General features: G+C 40.9%; 1 protein-coding gene across 4 annotated transcripts in view; it reads right to left on the minus strand.

The window, feature by feature from the left end:
* CAMK1D (calcium/calmodulin dependent protein kinase ID) overlaps positions 1 to 22,063 on the minus strand; it is a gene marked incomplete at both ends in the record, with an annotated part of 371,434 nt that overhangs the window by 112,292 nt on the left and 237,079 nt on the right. For 3 of the 4 annotated variants that reach the window (XM_080918577.1, XM_080918578.1, XM_080918579.1), the window contains one exon: positions 15,569 to 15,643. The exons of the other annotated variant lie outside the window; for it this stretch is intronic. In XM_080918577.1, the coding sequence (XP_080774703.1) occupies positions 15,569 to 15,643 (75 nt within the window). The remainder of the gene's footprint in view (positions 1 to 15,568; positions 15,644 to 22,063) is intronic. 4 annotated transcript variants of the gene reach the window in all.

The raw sequence follows: 22,063 nt of genomic DNA on the forward strand, positions 1-22,063 counted from the left end.
CATGTATGTGCAAGCATGAGCATACATTTACACATGCATATAAACATACTGTCTTAGTCAAGGTTTCTATTCCTGAACAAAATATCATGACAAAGAAGCAAGTTGGGAAGGAAAGGGTTTATTCAGCTTATACTTCCATATCACTGTGAATCACCAGAGGAAGTCAGGACTGGAACTCAAGCAGGTCAGGAAGCAGGAGCTGATGCAGAGGTCATGAAGGGATGTTACTTATTGGCTTGCTTCCCCTGGCTTGCTCAGCTTGCTTTCTTATAGAACCCAGGTCTACCAGCCCAGGGATGGCACCACCCACAATGGGCTGGGCCCTCCCCCTTGATCACTAATTGATAAAATGCCTTACAGCTGGATCTCATGGAGGCATTTCTTCTCTATGTGATAACTCCAGCTTGTGCCAAGTTGACACGCACATACATAAACACCTGTGAACAACACACCAATATATATACACATATACACAAAAGTTACTGTGTAAAAATAATCTAAGTTCTTGCTCCACTTCAAACATCCAATAATATTCTAAGAATCAGATCCAACCAGTTTTCCACACATTCCTATTCCTGACCAGAGGCCTAGGTGTGTACACTTAACTTTCTTTCGAAACGCAAAATTAGAGTGTAGCCCATGCAACAGAAAACTGGGTAATTGCTCATTAGAACCAAATCTTCACAATCATTCCAGATCTGCACACACAAAGGTACTTATCCTGACATAGCATTTTCAACTGTACCTACAACACAGATGTCATAGCATCCAACATGTCAAAGACACTCACTAGGTAGGCTATAAAGAATCTTAGAGACAAACAACAGAGGTGCCTGTCCGGTCCAGTGCTATACCGAGACGCTCAGGCTATCAGGACTCAGAAAAGGGCAGCTCTTCCCAGACAAGCCTGGTGAAAGGACCGGCTCTCTAGTCACACACAGAGGGACAACTACAGTTGGAAGATGATGGGACAAAATAGGATGCACTTGAAGGGCAGATGCCTGCCACACAGAGCCTGGCCCAATCTTTTGGTCTGTGCAGAACTTCCTGAGGAGTCTTGCGGCTCACTTATCAGTTCTGAGAGCCTGGGTCAATCCATCTCCAAGCGCCCGCCTGCACGCCCTTCATCGTTCATAACCTGGTCCCCATTCCACTGTACCATCCACTCTCTTCCGAGCCCGGTGACTGAGAGCAGGGGCAATAGTGAATCACCAGTGAGGCAGCCCGGGGCGGCTTTTCTGAATAAGAATATGCATAATTCAGTGACGGAGGAGCTATTCCTGGAAGTTCACGATGTGGGGCCACTCTGTGAGGGGCCTTTACTATCCGTTAAGTTGATCATCTCAGGAAAGCAGATGCTAGAACAAACTGATTGATGAGACCCACAGCAACCCCCAAGGTAAGAGGGACAGTCTCTGAGCACCTGTATCTGTACAAGGCACGGTCACATGCCTTATGTGCCCAAGCACTTGCAAAATGCCAAGGCCACAGTGCAGTATAACAGCCTTAGCAGAGACAATTGTTTTAACCATTTGGGAGGAAGTGTTAGCCCTGCAGAGCCCTTGGAAAAAAACGTTATGCTGATGGTGTCCCAGAAGCTATTCGACTCTTATTTTCATCTGGAATAGCATATAGTCCACATATAGTCCACAGAGCGTGTTCTCTTTTTATTACATGCATGCAAGTACGCAAACACCAGATCAATACTTTAAAATTAAACAGAAGAACAACAATAAAAACTAAACAAAGAAAAGGGGGGAGTTAACAGAAGACTGTGTACATAACTCAACATGTTCCTAGTGTGTGGTGCCATTTTTCTAACATTTCCTAGGCTTGTGTGATTCAACCGCCAGCACCCCAACATTTTTTTTTAAAAAATCATAACTATTTCAAATAAGTTAAATACTTTATTACAAAATATATTAAAGCAAAAAAAAAAAAAAAAAAAAAAAAAAAAAAAAAAAAAAACACTTTAACTCCTTTCTATAAATTGCCTATCAGGAAACCACAAAAGCAGAATAATTCATCTTGTCACAATTTCCATGTTTTTATTACTTTAAAACCATATCTGCTTCTATGCCCTGTCTAAGGAACCTGCCTTTTCCAACATGAATTTGTTATTTTTATGTATTTGCAATATTATCCCCAATCTTCGTCAGAGTCACCTTTTATATTTCTGTGTTTCAACCTGTCCACACTCACAAACCTTAGTATCTTTAATTTAGAAGTTGCTTTCTCTATACTTGCTGCAGTAGCTGGTAAGTTCATAGCAAATTCTGACAAATAGGTAAATTCAAAATTGCTAAATTGTAACCTTTCTTTCTTTTTTTCCTTTTTGAGACAATATAGGGTAAGTTGGCCACAAACTGGCCTTTCTCTTGCCACAAGTTTGGGAGTGCTGGGTTTATGGGCATCTGTCAGCATATCCAAGTTCTAATTTGTAAAATTTCCACCAAAATATATAAATAATCTAGCCCAAATGTTTTGTAGGTACTGCTGGTGTGGGTGGGTGTGCACACGTGTGCACGTGGACATGGAAGTCAGAAGACAGCCCCTGGTGGTGTTCCTCAGGAACTGCATGCTGCTCAGTGGCCTGGAGCTCACTCAGTGGGTGAGGCTGGCTGTCCATCAAGTCCCAGAGACCTATTTTTCCATATGCCCATGTCTGGCTGTGTGGGGAAATCACACTCAGGGCAAGTACTTTACTGATTTGGCCATCTAAAATAGGTGAGCACGATATTATTTGTTACTTTTCTTAGAAACTTAAAAAAATAGATTTTTTTCTTTGATACTTAATACACCTTGAAAGATAAACTGTTCCTATTAGTGATTTTCACATGGCTTCTCAAAGTTGGATGCTATACAATCATACTTCTCAATCTTTTCTCATGGCCAGACAGATATAAAATCATGCAATAATAAAAAAAAAATAAAACTCCACGAAGATATTTTCCTTAGACTGAGCTATTCCACAGTACATGTGTGGATGTTTGAAAACTCAGACACAGTGTTTGAACTATTATCATTTCATGGGTTCCATTTCCTTTGTAGGGATGTGTTTTAGGATTTAGTTTCAATCAGTGACTGCAGATGGTTACTAACTACAAATACTACTATTTATATCACGTAATACACACCATAAATACGAATTTCCAACTGTGAGGGTGGAGAAATGACCAGGCAATTAAGAGCACCGGCTGTTCTTCCAGAGGACCCACTTTTGATTCCCAGCACCCACACGACTGCTTACATGGTTACATCTGCAGCTCCACTCACAGGGTATCTGATGCCCTCTTCTGTCCTCTTAGAGCAAAATTCATGCACATGCTCACAGTGAAAATACATGTAGTCAAAGCACTTATAAACATAAAATGGGGGATTTGGTTCTAAGGTCTGACACCAGTCTAACATAAACAGATATACATGTAGAAAGCTTATGTCTTAGCGTAGAAAGCTTACAAACGGCATTGCATATTTAGGAAAAATGGAACACAGGAGAACTGTGTAAGCTCAGGAAATGAGGTCAGAACTGCAGGGTGGCTGGGCCTAATTCTCACTGTGCAGATTCCTCCACGGGATCTTAGCAGACTGTAGCTTCAGAGAGTGCAGGCAGGGCGCTGGCATAGCATTCTGCATCTGCAGTGTGGATGTATCAGGTGAAGAAGAAAAGAGACTACCAGGAGAGTAACCACAGGGGTATGTGCTCTAAAAGGGATTAAGAGGAAGGTGGGCAGGGGCGGGGATGCAGATCTCAATAACCTCAGAAAGAATAAGCATCAGAAAAGGCCTCAGAGAAGCCATCAGTGAGGTGGAGAATTAGAGAGCCAGGGATGTTCTGGGGGAACCGTTGTTGTGAGGAAGGGGTCGTGAGGCCTTTACTTCATGAAGAGTCTTAAAGCAGGAGATGCTCAGCAAGCCACAGTGTGGCTGTCTCCATAGACACTGAAGGCAGCAACGTGGCTGAGCATGGACAAGTTGTTAAGCTAAAGTAGCCCAGCGCAGAAAGATGAAAACCGTATGCTCTCGTTCATATGGAGACGCTGCTTGAGAAGTTAAAATAAAGGAAGTAGGCAGTAAAGGGTGCTGACCAGAGTCAGGGAGGGTATCCAGGGAGGAACAGGATGGCTGCAGAATATGAAAGTGCAATTGCATAGGAGAAATGACTTCTAACTAAGCTTGACAACAGTGAGCCATACATTCCAAAGTACAGCTACTAGACTAGCTTTTGAATATTCTCAAAACAAGGAAGTAATAAATGTGTGAGGTTATAGAATTCCCCCCCCCCAGCATTCTTAATGTGACCATTACATGCACTGAGAAAACTCACATCATGCCCCATAAACATGTACAACTTCTGCCAGTTAGAAGTTTCAGTAACAAAATCCAGCTACTGGGAGAAGGGAAGTAGACTCCTTGTCCAAGAGCAGGCAGTCAAGACTTACCCTTCTTTTCATGTGTTTTAATCGCTATTTGATGGCATGTTCCTTTACTTTTGTAATACTTGAGTGGTCTGCTGTATATGCTTGGGGTGCCAGTGTACATGGGTTTGTTAGGTGTTATGGTGGTTTGAAGGAGAATTGTCCCCCCATAGGCTCATGTATCTGAATACTTGGTCCGTGGTAGGTGGCACTGTTTGAGGAATAAGGGAACCTTTAGGAGGCAGAGGCTTGCTGGAGGAAGTATGTCAGTAGAGGCTGGCTTTGAGGTATGAACCTGGCCCTATTTTATGTCCCACACACACTTCCTGTCCCCCCACACCCACTTCCTATGTGTGTATGAATATGATCCCTCTGCTTCCTGATCCCCATGTGGGCCTCACATTCCCAGTATCCCGTCTTTCCTGCCATCATGCCTGGATCTCCTCTGTAAGGTAAAATGGGTCTTTTTGCTCTCTTAAGTTGCCTTTTGGTCACGTCTTTTAATACAGCCACAGCAATGTTATTAAAATAGATGCACAGGATTGACCCAAGCTCCGCCTGCACTTGTACCCAGCCCCTTGTGACATAAGCCCCATTGTCAAATCGGACTTCTCTTTAGGAAACAGAAATGTAAAGGTTAAAATTATTAAGAGTTTTCAGATGACCAATGAAAAGTGTAAAAAAACCAGGTTAGGGTTGGGTTCAGGTTGGCTCCATGGATCACCACAGGCCTGGCATATGCCTGTTCCCATGGCACCATGTCATCTCTCACAAGTCTCCACTCAGATATCACCACGCCCTTTTGCACTAACTATACACCCACCTTCCAGCACAAAAGCCATCAGAGCAGTGGCAGGGCCCTCCTTCCTGCCCCAGCCTATGACACTGCAGCAAAATGTCCCTTAGGCTACTGTGGCTCCTATTAAAATGGTGGCTACTGCGAAAATGACTGTACCAGGAAGTCTCCTCAGCCTGCAACCATAGCAGGAGCTGTCCATGGTGACCAGTCTCCTGCCTCAGCAGGAGCTGACCCTCAAGAGCTGTCCATGATGGCTACAGCTTCTTTCTTGCCTCAGCTACAGTTTTAGTAAAACACCACTGCAGGAGCTGTCCACAGTGGCAGCACCACCTCTCCAGCCCCACCGTCACTCCAGTGGCCCCACAGAGATGGCGCCTCAGCAAAAGCCAAGAAGGACTTCCCATCCTAACCTATGGACCTGGGGTGAGAAAAAGCCACCGATCCCTGAACTTCCCATAAAACCTAATCCCTAAGCAGAAACCCACCAATCCTTGAACAGGAAAATCCATCAATTCCCTGAGCTCCCCAAATTCAGGAGCTGAAATCCTACCAGTCCTCATTGTTGAAATCTCTGCCCTGAGAAGCTCCTCCTCAGAAATCCTATATTAGCGCCGCTCCTTCATCCATTTCCCTGCTGCTCACTCCTGGGAGCTGAGGGAAGCCATCCCTGGATTCATCCCTCTACACATTGGACCCTCCAATAAATCTTAATCGTGAGATTTTTCTGTCTGGTGTGACTCTCATCGGAAGAAACCAAGAAGAAAATAAGCAAGAAGAGAAGCAAAGAGAAGGACCATGGCTGGGGCCCTTGAGCTCAGCTGGAGAGAAACTCCCCTGGGAGGTGCGACACCCCTGCCGAGGAGACTTCTTTTCAGAGCTAAGCAGTCTCTGAGTTCTTGTATCTCAGAATGCCCTTCCACCGGGTCACTGTCACACCTCAGAGCTGTGTGGATCCAGGGTCCCTGAATCTCAGAATGCCCTTCCACCGGGTCACTGTCACACCTCAGAGCTGTGTGGATCCTGGGTCCCTGAGTCTCAGGATGCCCTTCCACTGTGATATCGTCTCCCCCAAAGCTGGTCTTCTGAGTTCCAGGATACCATTTCATCTAAGCAGAAACATTTACACAACTCCCACCCAATAATATCATGCATGTGATAGGGGCTTCATGAATACTTCTAGAGTGAACGGCTGGATGAATGAATAAGAAGATGCATAAAGTACAGATAAAGCTGGTAGAATTTCAGGAAGGAGACGATTTCTCTAAGACCAGCTCTCCGGGATCACAGTCTACAGGGTGATTGCAGCACATGACAATGACCTTCCTTGCTGATGATACAATTCTATAATTACAGGGAATGCCTTATAGAGTAGACAGCTTCCACGAAGGATACAAGGTAGCCAGATGGGGCTGCTGGGGTGCAGAAGGGGCCTGCGTGATAGAAGAACACGGAGAAACCCATGTGGTGCTGTGGGAGATCTTCAGAACTGTGATGCTCAGCAGAAAGAAGAGGGGTACCGAGCCAGAGCTGAGCATTAGTCCTGGGAATGCTCTGAGGAAACACCTTGTAGGAACCCAGGTGCTGTATCTGCACAGCCTGGGAAACTGGTTGGGTCAGGGCAGATCCTGGCTCTTTTGATTAAGTTGTCACAAGAAGTGTCAGTCCTGGAGCATCTCAACCCAAAATGTCTAATCTAATACGCTCTGAAATTTATCACCATGCAGGTGCTCTTGGTATGAGCTCCAAGTTTCCAGTCTGCTAGGGAACTGGAAATGAGAGTCAGCCAACGTGATTCCTTCCATATCTTTGCGTTTTACACATCCGAGCCTGCTGACTCTCAGTCATTACACAAATGCTTCGACAAAGTAGATTACCTGTTTACCTGTTTGATTTGGAAGTGAGTAAACTAGCGACATTGAAGCTCTATATTCTGAGCCCATTTCTTCTCCTTATGAACTCTTATGGCTTCTCAAAACCGAAACCTAGCGGTCAGATGTTGCTTTTACAAAATTCATGGTGGTTTCTACAATGGTACAAGCTTCTGAGGGGTGGGGGTTGCAGCTTGGTGGTATGGCATTTGCCTAACACAAAGCCATAAGTGTGGTCCTCAGAACACCACCCTTCAGAAGAGTTATGCCATTTAAAAACTGCACACAATTTAAGATATCATTAATTTGTAGTCAAAGTATTTGTCACATGGATTGGGTTAAATGGGGAATAGGGTATTCATCAAAGTACCATAAAACTGAATTCAAAATAAAAATATTATATTTAAGGAACAATGACAAGAAGCTAAACACTGTACAAGAGAAAAATTAACCGATGGCAGTGTATATATCCCAAAGCAGTTAATTCTGCATAAAAATAAATTAAAAAAAAAAATAAAAGAAGCCAGGAGTGAGCATTGGAATTCTAAAATACGTGAGACAAGCATCAGTGGAACCAAACAGAGAAACAGTTCAACAATGGGAGACTCGGACAATGCCCTTTCAGTAAAAGATAGGACAATACAATAGAATATCACAAAAGAAACACAGGACCTTTCCACTGTAGACCAACAGGACCCGACAGATCTAGGAGTCCCATTTCAGCCAGCAACAGCAGAAGCACTTCGTTCTCTCAAGAAAAATTGGGATATTCTCCAGAGTAAGCCATAGGTTGGGCTACAAACCAAGGGTTAGTAAATTTGCAAAGGGCTGACAGCCTGTAGAATATCTGCGTGCCCCACAAGAGATGAGAACCAGAAATCAACAGAAGGAAAACTAGAAAATCCACAAATATAGAAACTAAGCAGAACACTCCCAAACAACCAGAGGGCCACAGAAGAAATAAAAAGGAAAACCGAGAGAACTCTAAATGAAAGCACAGCTACCAAAACGTATGGCTTGGAGCAAAAACCATGCACAATGCTGGGGCTGGAGAGATGGTTCAGTGTCTAAAAGTACTTGCTGCTCTGGCAGGGCACCTAGGTTTGGTTTCCAGCACCCACTTGGGTGACTCACAGCTGTCTATAATTCCAGGTCCAAAGATCCGGTGCTTTCTTCTGGCCCACACAGGGTACCACATGGGCATAGTACATAATAGACAAAGAGGCACATGCACACACACACACACACACACACACACACACAAGAATCAATATAAAATATCTTTTAAAGAAGTGCCTAATGATATAACTGAGTGGTGAGTTCCTATCTAGCAAGAATGAGGTCTTAAGCTCTGCCTGAAAGCCTGAAAATAAAGTCATTATAGCTATAAATTCTTGAATTAAATAAGATGAAAGAAAGCATGACCATATACCAGCAATGTTGAGCCTAATAACACTTGTTCAAGATTATATTGGACAATTTTGTTTTTCTCATCTTTGCAACCTTCTAAGCCTTTATATCCCAGTAGTGTTACTTCAATCCTAGAGAGTGATGGATGTGTAGCATCTGACAAAATCTCCAGATGTGATTTCCTACCAAGATGTCACACAACTCCCCCAACCCAGCCAAGTTGAAGCCCCAAAGGTCAAAACTGCTCACAGACCAACCCCTATAGACTGAGTCCCTCATAGGCTCTACCTCTTACAGATTCAGCCCCACACAGGCTCAGCCACTCACAGACTCTGTCCCCAACAAGGTCGTTAAAAATGCTTCTGCTTGAATTAGATCTTCTTCCAGAAGCATAGGCACCTCGCTCAGCCCAGGTGAACTCAATCATCCTCCATGGAGGGAGGCCTACTCTCGGAGCACAGGGCACAATTATGAAAGACAGCAGCCATGGTGGGTTACTGCTCCTCTACAAAGAGAGCTGCTTAAGAGGATCATCTATGCCTTATGCCATAAAACCTCCTAAGGACTCCACCTAATATTAAACAGAAACTACAGTCCTGCCGAGTTCTTAATTAACTGTCTGTGGTGAATGAAGATAAGATTTCAGTAATTTATATGTAAATATATTAAGGTATTATATTCAGAAACACAATTTTCCTTCATTATTATGCTTGGCTACTTACACACCGAAGGCTTTCTATTGAGAGTGATAATATGTGTTCTAATTAAAAATACTTTTGGGAACATAGGATATAAATTATGAATGCAATATTCCCATGAAAGCTAACATCGGTGACTCCACCCCCCAAAACACCTACACAAGCCAGCACAGCTAGATAAAACACATTTTCTCCTGGAAACTGCATAGATTTTCATGTCCTGGGCTACCTGGGAACCAGATGAATATACTTCAAAGAATATGTGTTCAATTCTTAGGTTTGCAATCTCAGCAGGCATCTGGTTATATTATACATATTTGAATGCTATCATGGGATGATAGAAATGTTAAAATATTTGCATCTCACCTAGAATAACCATAACAAATCCAATCATATTGACAAGAATCATTCATAGTGATTATTTTCTATAAATTACATAAGGAAAAAAAAACAGAGTAATTGTGAATGGAATGAGATTATCCAGGTAAATTCCTATGCTAGTATTAAATAATCTTTATTCTATGCTTTTAGAATATTTATTGATTCATAATTAATAAGGTTTTCTAGGTAAAATGAGTTATTCACAATAGTAGTACCCACATGTTTTGTTTTGTTTTGTTTTGTGTTGTTTTTACCTCAAATACATTACCAGAACATTATACTATACTGGCCAAGAGTACTTATTGGTTTAGTTGCTGCCTTAATCAAATAATGAAATCTCTCTGGATGGTTTCTCCATGTAAAATTTTAATATACTACTTCTCAAGTTTGTTGTAAAGTTTAAATTAAGAAAACCAGATATATTTAGAATCACCATTCCTTTTCTGTATAATTTAAATTAAACAAAGATTTATTTTTAATGATTTTCTTTATGTGTTTGTATGTAAGGAGGCGTATATGTACATGGGCATAGATAACTTACAGAGGACAGAAAAGGGCATCAGATCCCCTAAAGCTAGACTTACAAGCATTTGTGAGCCACCCAATATGGGTGCCAGGAACAGAACTCAGGTCCTCTGAAAGAGCAAGAGTGTTCTTAACCATTGAGCCATCTGTCCAGCCTCTGAAGAAGTATTCACAAAGTAAAAGACTTGTATGATCTGAAGAGAAAGTTGAGTACAGACCAAATATGTATTAAGTGTTCCACAGAGTGTGTAAGTACCACTCTCACGGGGTACAAAGTGGAGGGTAAGTTCTCTGTGGATGCAAAGTGCTATAGAGAGAAATAGCATTGGAGGAAGAGGTAGGGTATAAACTTGGCTACAGTAGGAGTTAAGGAAGGACACTGAGCCTTTATACACGTGAGCTAGAGGAACACTTTTTTTTTTTTTTTTTTTTTTTACAATGGCATTTAGCAGAAATCCCAGCATCACCTGCATTCCAGATCAAGAGATCTGAGGGAAAGCCAATGAGACAGCTCAGCTGGTAAAAAATTTGCCACCAATCCTGATGACCTGGTTGAGACCCTTGGCCCTATATGGTAGAAGAGAGCTGACTCCTGAAAGTTGTCCTCTGACCTCCATGTGTAATGGAGGGAATCAAGAGAGAAGTAGGCTGAGGGGTCAAGAGCTGATGCAGTTCTGAAGGCTGCTATAAAGTCTTTGTAAAGACAAAGACATTGGACATGAATGTAGGAAGTCAATGGAAGTCTTCAGCAAGAGTCTGGCTAGCACGCTAAGAGAACAGTGCAGTGCTAAGGTCCCTGGCGGCCAGGAAGTAGCTGTGATATTGAGTCATTGGTGACACTGGGTGGGTGAATTTGTTGGGTGAGAACTATGAGTGGAGGATGACTATAGGTTTCGAATCCTAGAAATTGAAGGAAGGGAGCTGCTACCAGCTGCTGGGACAAACAGCAGATTTTGAGGGAATTCTAAATAGTACTTATTACACAGCAAAATGAGTCTTCTGCGTAGGTTCTAGGCTGGAAAGAGAGATCTGAGAGGTACCCATGTGTGGAACTTAAAGCCTTATTGAAAAGGTGGTTAAAAAATAGCAATTAAATCTATTTCTTTCTTACAAAAGTACTTTTAATGTATTATTTTTGTTTAGTATATGTGTAAGTATGTGTTTATGTACGCAAAATCCTTTAAACGTATACTTCATTGGATCAGTTTTCAGCTTACTCAATACACCATAGATGTGATGGGGGATATGTGAAAGGAGGAGCCCTTTTTCATTCACAAATACAGGACTGATAATCTATAAGCAAACATAAATTGAAATAAACTTAAACTGATTTCTTATCTATAATTATATCCGTGTGAGCTCATTCTCTTACTCTTCAAAAAAGAATGTTCTCCAAATAGTACTCTGAAAAAAAATGTATTTGTCCAAAACCCATATAAAATGTAAAAACACCCCCTGAACAACTAATCTTTCCTATAACAGCATAGGACAAATATGCCCCACCTTCAGAATCAAGATAGCAATTAGAAAAGTGATAAAGCATAGGGTGCTGAGAGAGATGTTTCCTAGGAAACCAAACCCTCTCAGACACCAATATTGTGAAACCCAGTAGTCCCTAATGTTGTATTGTAAATCCTACATATTTAGAAACCAAGGGCTTTCAAGTGAGTCAAAAATGAAAGCAAGCACAAAGAAGTGAACAAAACCAGAAAAACAAAACTATTTTCCATTGATCCAAACCCTAAAACCTATACAAACGACCTTAGGAGCAAAAGCTACCAAGCCTTGACAAAAAAAAAAAAAAAAAAAAAAAAAGAAAAAAAACAAAAAAACCCCACAAACAACAACAATGATAACAAAAAGACAAAACAAAACAAAAACAAAAACCAACACAATGACAAAAATAATCACAGAGCCTACAAAACGCCCAGAGCAAGGCAAAGTATTTCTGATAATACTGTATTGCAATGCATTGAGGGGTTTCTTTTTTTTTTTTTTTTTCTTTATTTTTGTCATGTCAACTGTCATAAAACATTTAAACTAGATACTGGAAAAGAGGAAAGATCAGGGTTGTTTATTTGAATTCCCAAAATACATTACCAAAGCTGTTTCAAAGACATGCAATATTACCTTAAAACATACTTGATATTTAAAACTAAGCTATCCAAGTTTTACTACATAAAATTCTTTGGGGAATTAAGTAAAGAAAATGCTAAAAACACATAAAACAACTATTCAAACTACAATGGGGATCATTTTACCCACTAGCAAGCAACTGGAGAAATGAAATGACACCCTGTCATAACAGGGTTGACAAAATGAAATATTTCATATTGAACCAAGCAAAGAGATCAAAGGCCCACACACTGCAAACTGTATAGACCTAGACTAATAAATGACCCAAATAGAGAAGTAGACTGTGCTTATGAATTAAAGCTTAAATTAATCCAATTGTTCTCAAATCTTTATTTAGATTCCATGCAATCCCAAAGGAGATTTTCACCAAGGAAGTTCTTAAAGTTTGATTTAAAAATATATACGAACACTCTATTTTAAGAATGCCAAAGCTGTTTTATAACATAATTAATGGTAAAAGAGCATTATCCTACCTAAGTCTAAGATGTGCTTTAGAGTTGTGATAGTGTGTAATGTTGACATAAGGGCTAATACACAGAACAGAAGTCTGACTACAGAAACATGATAAAGTAATATTTTAACTAAAATAGTGTGTGTATGTGTGTGTGTATCTCTCCCTGTGTGTGTGAGACAGACAGAGAGAGACAGACAGACAGATAGACAGAAAGACAGAGACAGACAGAAAGAAAGACAGGGAGGAATACACGTGCTATGAGCACACTTGTAGAATTCAGAAGACCACTCATGAGGCTGATTCATTTCTTTCCACCATGTGGGTGGGACCCAAGGTCTGAACTCAAGTTGTCAGGCTTGGCAGCAAGCCTCTTTACCTACTGAGCCATCTTGCTGACCCTAGCAATTGATATTTGGCAAAATTACCAAAGCAATTGAGAAAAGTAAAGTTTTCTTCAACAAAGGCTCTGAATGCATTAAGCCAGACACAAATGAGTACATACTATATCACTCCGTTCCCATATTTTACAATCAAAACCAAAAAACCTCTAGTGAAATTTAAATTGGGTCATGGTTTGGTGGGGGGGGGCTGAAAGGAACACAAGAAAAGAAATCTTTTGGGGGGTGAGGTCAGAAGCTGTGATGTAATGTTGATCCCTGAGATGCCAAGTTCAATTAAATGCAATATATTCTGTGTGGTTGACACTTCAATAAAATTGATTTCTAAAAGAGTAATTCAAACCAAAGACACATTAGTAGGAACAAGTCAACATGCTGTCATTGGCATATCCAGTGTTTCTAAACTGCTCAACTGTGCAGAGACATAGCTTTGTTCTTTAGGTAATCCAAACACCCATCACATTTAGATCAAGATTTTGTGGCTGATTTACCTCCAAATCTATTCAATGCTACAGCCAAAGGTTATCTGTTCCTGCAGAACTCTGTGAGATACTAAGATGTCTCCATAAGTGTGGTCCATGTTAATGAAGCTTTCTATGACAGCAAGCAAGAGAAGACGTTCTCAGCTGAGAAGCAGAGCATCGGTACCAACCACAGGCTCTCCAGGTGTTGGTCTAAGATCAGGCCTGTTCCAGACACTTGGCTATTCCCATGCCCATGTTCTATTCAGATCTCACCTTGTTAACATCTAAAGAACATCTGCAGAGACATCCTGATGAACTGATGCAGATGTCTACAAGGAAACTGCACATACCCAAGATCCAGTCAATTCCCTCATGTTCCCCATCCCACCTCTTAAGCGGACATTGCCATCTTTTTTTTTGCTCATTACAGCAACTGGTCCCCAGCAAGGCCTGATCATTTGCCCAAATTAGTGGCACTGCTGAGGTTTCCATCTTGGGGTACTTCAAGTGATACACGGTGTATTTCTATACACACAAGCTGGAAATAAATAAATGTGCAGACCTTTGGGTTCTGGCTCTGGTATTACTCTTCTTGCCTTACCAATAAAAAAAGAAAGCCTTGCGGTTGAACACACAGCTGACATTTTATAGGGCTTTTGCTCATCATTAAAATGTTATATTATTTCTACGGGGCAATCAATATTTGAAAATGACTCACTTATATCTTTAGGGAGTAGACACTACACAAAACAAAGTCACAAGCGTTTTTAGCATCTGTCTCTAAATCTGGGGAGAATAACTACTTGATAATTATAGAAAACTAGGAACATGTGACACATGTAACTAACAACAGGGCACATAACTAAGAAAGATCCCTGGGTCACTGGACAGTCAACTTTAAACTAGGCAATGAAACAGCTGCTTAAATCAGACAGATGTGTCCAAATGGGACATTTTAAATTATCTACCCAAAACACCGTCACCTATGAAAGTATTTTTAAATTAATGAAATGACAAAGAAATGAACTGTTGGGCACTTTTTGTTGTCGCAAATGGTCTCCAAGAGATAAAGTCATTCAAACACCCACAAGGAAGAGAACGCTCGACAAACCATTTGTTGGCCCAGCCTAACCATCGACGATTCAAAACACATCTTTGGCAGTTTAAAGTCTGAACCTCATCCATCAACAGTCAAATTCATTGTCTATATTTTGATCTTCAACAAAAGTCCTCTCAGCCACAGGACTCAATAATTCGGTGTCCCAGATTTACCTATGCAGGTAATGGAGACAGCCTAACATTCTGAGAGATTTCTAATACTTAATTCTGATAAATACTGAATAGGATGCTCCTGACAATCACACACTAAAGTAAAGCATTTATGTAACGAGAGAGTTAATTTTACCTTAAAAACAAAACAAAACAAAACACATGCATAAGTCATCTCTATCTGAGAGTCTCACTTCCTCCCTGTCTGAGAAACTCAAGGTGTTTACAGATTATGGAGCAAAGTAATGAAAGTGGCAATGTCACCATCTGACTCCAGTAATATTTTCAATTTTTGGTGTTTGTCATGAATCCCTAGTGTTAATGTATCTATGCACCAGAGGAGGAGGGGGGAAAGGACAGAGCACACAGATGCCATCTGCTTTCCTCCCCCGGCATCCCTGGAAATGAAGACAGGGGTGGGAGTCTCTCCTAGAGATGGGAGCAAAGTGTCCCTCATCCTGGGCTCACTGAAGTGTCTTTAGGCAACATTTGGTCCCGGCACATGAGAGAGCCAGAGAGACACAGTGCAATAGTAGCATGGAACCCAACTGCAAGGACTCAGCAGATAGAGAATGGGCCCGCTCAGGTCTGAAGATGAATGAGTGTCCTGTTCAGAGGCTACCTTTGCTCTCTGGTGCCCCACAGACATCACTATCATCTCTTCTTGTCTCCAACAGCCCACAGCATTCCTCTGTTAGTTTCTGGGGTTCATAACCCTTAATAATGATCAACCAAGCAAGGTACTTACAGTTGCATGACCAGGTAGAGGTGATTCGGACTTTCATAAATATCTTCCAAGGCAACAATGTTTTCATGCTTAATCCTAAAAGTAAAAAAGAAAGCACACACACGGTGGTAAGGACAATTAGACTCAAAAACAAGATCATGAAAGGAAAAAAAAAACCCAACTCTTTGATGGGACATTGAAGACTCTACTACCTTTTTCCAAACTAACCTTTATCTCATTACCTACCCACAATCCCTCATCTTCATATTCCTAAGGACTCAGAAGCCCACAGTTAGTAACACTGGGTTGAATGCTGTCGTTGTACCTGTATTCCATGCATCAAATCTCTCAATACTGTATTTTCTCACATAGCTCCATTTCAAGTGGCTGACCAGCCTGGGTAGAACACAACTTCTTTTTTTGGTCTCAATACAGAGATTGCAGACTAGTTTCAACAGCCACCTGTGTGTGGGGCCGTCCCTCTTGACAACCTATATACTCTAGAGAACAGTTTCTTGGTAATGTTCAGGAATCTAGTGTTGGCAAAGGAAGACCAGCCTGACCACGCCCACCCACTAGCAAACTCAGTCCTGCAAGTGAACTAACTAGTGGGTAGCAAAGCTAATTCCGTCACAAGTTTTAAAAACAAAACAGGTTCAAGCCATCCCTAGATAGTTGGATTTCTTATTCTCTCTTTCTCCTGATACTTTCTGATATCAGTGGATTGCAAGGATAATCTCAACAGATAGCGCCCAAATCTTCTGAGAATTTGGCATAAATGCAAACTCTGAGGGGTAATACAAAACCACAGTGTGTCCCAGCCATCTGAATTTTAAGACCCTCAGACAGTGAGCATGCAAAAAGAGACTCAAGAGAGCAGACAGGAAAATTACAAATTTCAGTGCAAAAATGAGTTCCCTGGGAATCTGGTACCAAGGCAGGATTTAATATAGTAGATCCGGGGTAGGGACTTGGCATCTACATGTCTCACCAAGATGCAGAGGCTGCTGGCTAACGACCACACTGAACATCAAAGTTGGAGAACAAAGACAACCTGGGAGAAGGAAACATCTTTCTAGCTCTTAAACTGAATTCTCCACGAGGAGCAGTTTCTGCTCAGCATGTCAGGATCCACATTTATTTAATGCACATGAGGGAAGAATCCTTTCAATCTTCTACAGGCTAATTAGCTCTTAGTGCATGCCTTTCGCTGGCATCCCCGATGAACCGCTTAAAGACAAGATGGGACATGCAGATTCTTGTGAGCCCCTTGAGAGTAGATCCATACAACCTTGTGCCTCTAACAGGTCTGTTTAATAAATATGCGCTGAGTGAATGGGTGGGTGATATTTAAAGGCCATTGCCACTGAACAGAAAAAAGGCAACTTTCCATATGTAGTTTGTGAAAATGGAGGGAATTTCCCCCCGACTATCATATGGTTTCCTCTGCACAAAGAATGCTAAAAGGTGGAATGAACAAGAGGGTTCTCTTGATTTGAGCTGGAAAAAGAGAAACTACTTAGCAAAGAGTGGCAGTGCTTAGCTTTTATTTCTACAGCTCTTATTAGATAACATGTTTGTTGGAACTAAACTAATTACACTAAATTCACATTTCACCTGCCTTGTGTGTAGGACGTTTACTTAGTCAGAAATGGTCCCTGCACAAGTAAAGCAAAATAGTATCCACAGTGAGCTATTCCAATATACCAAATAAACCATGCCACCACAGAAACAGCTTTGACGCTTAAATGGGAACTATCAAGATCTTAAATTTTTGTGGAATTATCCTTATTGGCTATATGTGAGAGGCTATGATCAACGAAATATGTATATCATACACATTTTTCTTTATAAGAGCATAAATATTTTACTTAGTCACATTAATTTGCACTGTCAGGGCCTAGATTTATAGGTAATTGAGATAAATGGCTCCACATGCAAAACAGAAGATGGGAGTCACAATTACCTCCAAATTCTAGAAAACAACACACACTTTTAAACATATGAATATGCTCCAGATGTTCAATATGCTCCAGATGTTGCACCTTTATTCATATGGAATGTGAGCATTGCTGGGGGCCTCGTGTTCTTATGTGCTGAGTCTCATCACACCTGGGCACATCACAGATTGGCACCTATGGTCCTGGCAGTCTTTGAACCAAGAAGGCTGCTTGAGCCCAAGAGCTCAGCCATTCAATAGTTAATAACCATTTCACTGCATTCAAAGACTCAGCTTTGTTCATAGCATTTGCCTAGCCAAGATGGCAGGCTGGAATAAAGGCCACAATGCCTGACTTGGATATGTGGGAAAGAGAACCTGGTCTGTCTTAATTGGGTGCTGACAGGAAATTAATTTCTGTGCCCATTGGAGCATTCCAGAGGGGAACCACAGATGGTAGGGATAAACCAGATGAAGTGGCTGAGAAGATGCTACTTTATTAATTCTCCCTTACAAACTAGTGTCTCAATGAGTCAGGCAATGGAGCAATTTGTCCCACACTGGGTTTCTATTAAGTATTTGGAAAAATACAAGGAGGAGAAGGGGGCTTTATTTTCAAAAAAAAAAAAAAAAAAAAAAAAAAAAACTTGTCTCAATGAAGCAAGCCATGCAGTTAGGCATTAAATGGCAAACTCTGAGATTGTCTTTAAGATTACAGAAAGCTGTCCTGTGTGGGTCAGAATTATGGAAAAGATCTCAAGAATATGATGGTGCTGAGTTTCTATGGTTAACACTTGCACAAGCATATTTGAGTGATTTCAAATATATCCCAAAATGGCCTCTTCAATGTCTCTTAAGAAAAGTGGTTTAATTAACTTGGAGCTGTGAGAACATAGTAAAAGAAAACATTCTGGCCTCCTACATCTACTTTTAATCACTCAATCCCCCCTACAGACTCCTCATGATGGAGACAGATCAAACTTAACATTTTAAAATTTATAGATTATCTTTACACAGTATTAACTAGCCATCCATTTCCGAGGCGAGGGCAGAATCACAGATGCTTACGCATGAACTGAGTCCCTTCTTTCCCTTATTCATTCGACAAACATCTGGTGGGAGTCCACCATATACCGGGCACAGTCGTTGGAATTAGGGATTTAGTGGTGGACAAGACAAGAACACACAGGCTACAGCCAAGAAGACTTCCCAGGGAGTCTGATACTTGCTAGAAATTAGCTTTCATGTCATTGGTCATCACTTCTGAATGAGGCAGAAGTTAAACCTACATGTCTTCTTGCAGAGCAGGGAAGTTCGTAATGCCTCCTTCTAGGCTTTTCTTCTGTCTTTAATCTGTCTTCCATCAGCTACCTAACAATATAGTCCCTCTGTCTCTTACTTAGCACTCTTTCATTTGACCTCTAGTATGGTTTGACTATGCTATTCAAGCAAAAGTAACCCAGGTGTGAAACACAGCCATCCAGAGCTGGGTATTAAGTAATAGTGAAACTGCTATCCAACAAGAGCTAGACATTATGCATATGCAAATGAATGGTAATGCAGGGTTCTTGTTTTCATCAGCTGTGTATGTGTTCGCACAGAAGAAGGTAAGTTCTGTGTAGGCAGGGAATCTTAATGATTTCAGGCACTATTGTCTTCCAAATGTCAAAGAAGGGTGTGACAGAGAACAAATGTTTAAAAGACATTTGTGAAATGAATGAATGAATGAATGAATGAATGAATGAATGAATGGACAAATGAGAAAAAAGGAGCTCAGAGTTACTAAGCCACCCATGCATTTTTACCAAATCAGATTTTCTTTCTTACGCGGGCTTTTGAACTTAGTTTTCACCCATGACCAAGTCAACTTTTATTAAGGAAAATATTTAATTGGGGACTTTCTTAGGCAGACATGATGCTGGAGAGGTAGTTGCGAGTTCTACATCTTGACCTACAGGTAGTCGAAGCGAGACTGTCACACTGTGATGGAAAACCCTGCCATTAAGGTCATAGTCTACTATGACTGGACAGCCCCCTGAACTCTGAGAAAATGGAGGACCCCATTTTTAATGGGGCTTCCTTTTTTACACCTGACTTTATCTGGGAAACCTGACCCCCACATTTGCTACCTGAAAAATGTCACATAGTTCTTGGTGAAATTACAACTTCCCTTCTCCCCATAAGAACTTACCCGGCTTGAAGCGAGCACCTAGAATGACTCCCCATGCAAGCGAAGCAATTCCAGTATCATAAGCCTTAACCAATATACATTCACCTGAAAGGCCTCTTCCCGATTTCCAGGATTTATACAGTCCTTGTTCACCCCAAATAAAACATATGCACAAGCTTTTCCATGGAATATTGTGTAAGAGCTGTTTCACTGAATATCATCTAAAAGAGCTATAACACTGAAATCCTTAGAGAAGCCTCCCACCCCCATCCCAAACCCCTTTTTCTGGAAGATTGAGATCTTGCTGACCCACCCATTCCAGAATCCACTGCATCCTTTCCTGCCCAATCTGCAGCAGTGCCTGGGCATTCCAAGCGAGGAAACAGAACACAGACTCATACACTGGACATGGCTTGAGCATATATAAAATCTAAAGCCTGCCTCCACAGTGACACACTTCCTCCAACAGGGTGACACATACTCCAACAAGGTTTCACCTCCAATAGTTTCACTCACTCCCTATGGGTCTATGGAGGTCAATTAAACTAAACTACCACACTTATTTTGTTGATGTTACAGAGTTGGGACACCTCTGTGGATCGAACCCAGGATCTTGAGCATACTAGTCAATCACTCTGCCACTAAGCTACATCTCTAGCTCTGTTGAACTCAGCTTTTTAGGGTCCTTGGACTTTAGATAACTGTGGTATTCTAAACCTCGATCCACTCATCTGTTGTACTTACTACTCTTCCCAACATTGGGTCATTTGCTTATTTCATAGGCACCCACTCAGAGCCCCTTTTGAAATTCTTACTTAAGACTTGAAATGGGAAAGTTGTATTCTATAGGAGAAACCCATCCAGGTAACTGGCATAGTTCAAATGGCTTTTATGCCATTTTACTGCAAGCCCCAGAGTGCCATCATTGAACCTATACTATATCATTAATCCACAAGACAAGAGACTTTTGCTGAAATGACATTTCTATATGCTATAAGCCACACAAGACTATTTAAAAGAGAAGTGGGGTGTTCGGGAAGATTTGTTCTTAGTAATCGCACCTTAGCCCTAGCAACCACTACAGTCTTTACTAAGTGATCACAGATCACAAACCATCTGCTTAATTTTCTATTCCAGGATGTTAGCATGCATTGGAGTCCAGTGTCTCAGTTTGTAGATCTCAGATAACACCATTGTGTGTTTATAGAATCTGACAATGTCTCTGATATTATTTTCCTAAACATCTCAACTGTGGTTCTTTTGTAATAAGTGAAATTTCCCCAGTCCCCTGGGGCATAACAAACCTAAAGTTACCAGTGAGCAAATTTCATCCTGTATTTTCGAACTGATTTACAGCGCTGTTTTATTACAGCATCTGTTGAATATCAATTAAGTGTCAAGACTGTACTAAGTCATGGTGGTTTTTGTTGGGGCTGAGAATTGAACCTAACATTCACTTACACTGTCAGACTCTAAGGATTTTTAAATATTTTATTTAAAATTAACAACAACTTTTCAATGGACACTATTTTTCTCACTTTTAAAGAAGGAGGCAAAATCTAGGCAGTCCAGTATTCATTTTGGTGATAAGTCATAATTAGCATTGTTGGGATTTGATCTAAGTCTGTTCTTACAACAAAGCAAATTTAAAGCAATTTATATGATTTTTGTATTAACTTGGTGTGCTGATTAGTTTGGTTTTTTTTTGTTTTTGTTTTTTGTTTTGTTTTGTTTTTTGTCAATTTGATATAAGCTGGCATCATCTGGGAAGATAGAATCCCAAGTGGAAAAAATAGTCTCCATTAGATTGTCCTGGGGGCAAGTCTGTGGAGCATTTTCTTGACTAATCAAATTGGAAAGGATCAGCCTACTGAAGGCATTACTACCTTCATAGCCTCTGCTTCTATTCTTGCCTCCAGAATCCTGCCTCAGGTTCCTTCCCTGGCTTCCTTTCATGATGGACTAAGATCAGCCCCCTAAGCCAAATAAACCCTTTCCTCCCCAGGTAGCTTTGTTCATGATGTTTTATCATAGCAACAGAAAGAAAAGTAGCACATGAAATTATATCAAATATGTCTAAGACAGCAGTTCTCAACTTGTGGATTGTGACCCTTTCAGAGGTTGCATATCAGATATCATGTGTATCAGATATTTATGATTCATTACAGGAGCAAAGTTACAACTATGAAGCAGCACTGAAATAATATTATGGTAGGGGTCACCACGACATGAGGAAGTATATTAAAGGGTCACAGCATTAGGAAGGCTGAGACCCACTGTTAAGAGAATATAAATCCAGAGGTATCTGTATAAGATGACACCTAAATCTGAGGTATCCATCTCACCATTAACAGTATAATTTCCACCCCAAGCATTGAGAACCAGCCTCTGTTCTCAGGAGAAATGT

The sequence above is a fragment of the Micromys minutus genome (genome assembly GCF_963924665.1).
Source record: "Micromys minutus genome assembly, chromosome: 6".
In the NCBI taxonomy this organism is placed as follows: domain Eukaryota; kingdom Metazoa; phylum Chordata; class Mammalia; order Rodentia; family Muridae; genus Micromys; species Micromys minutus.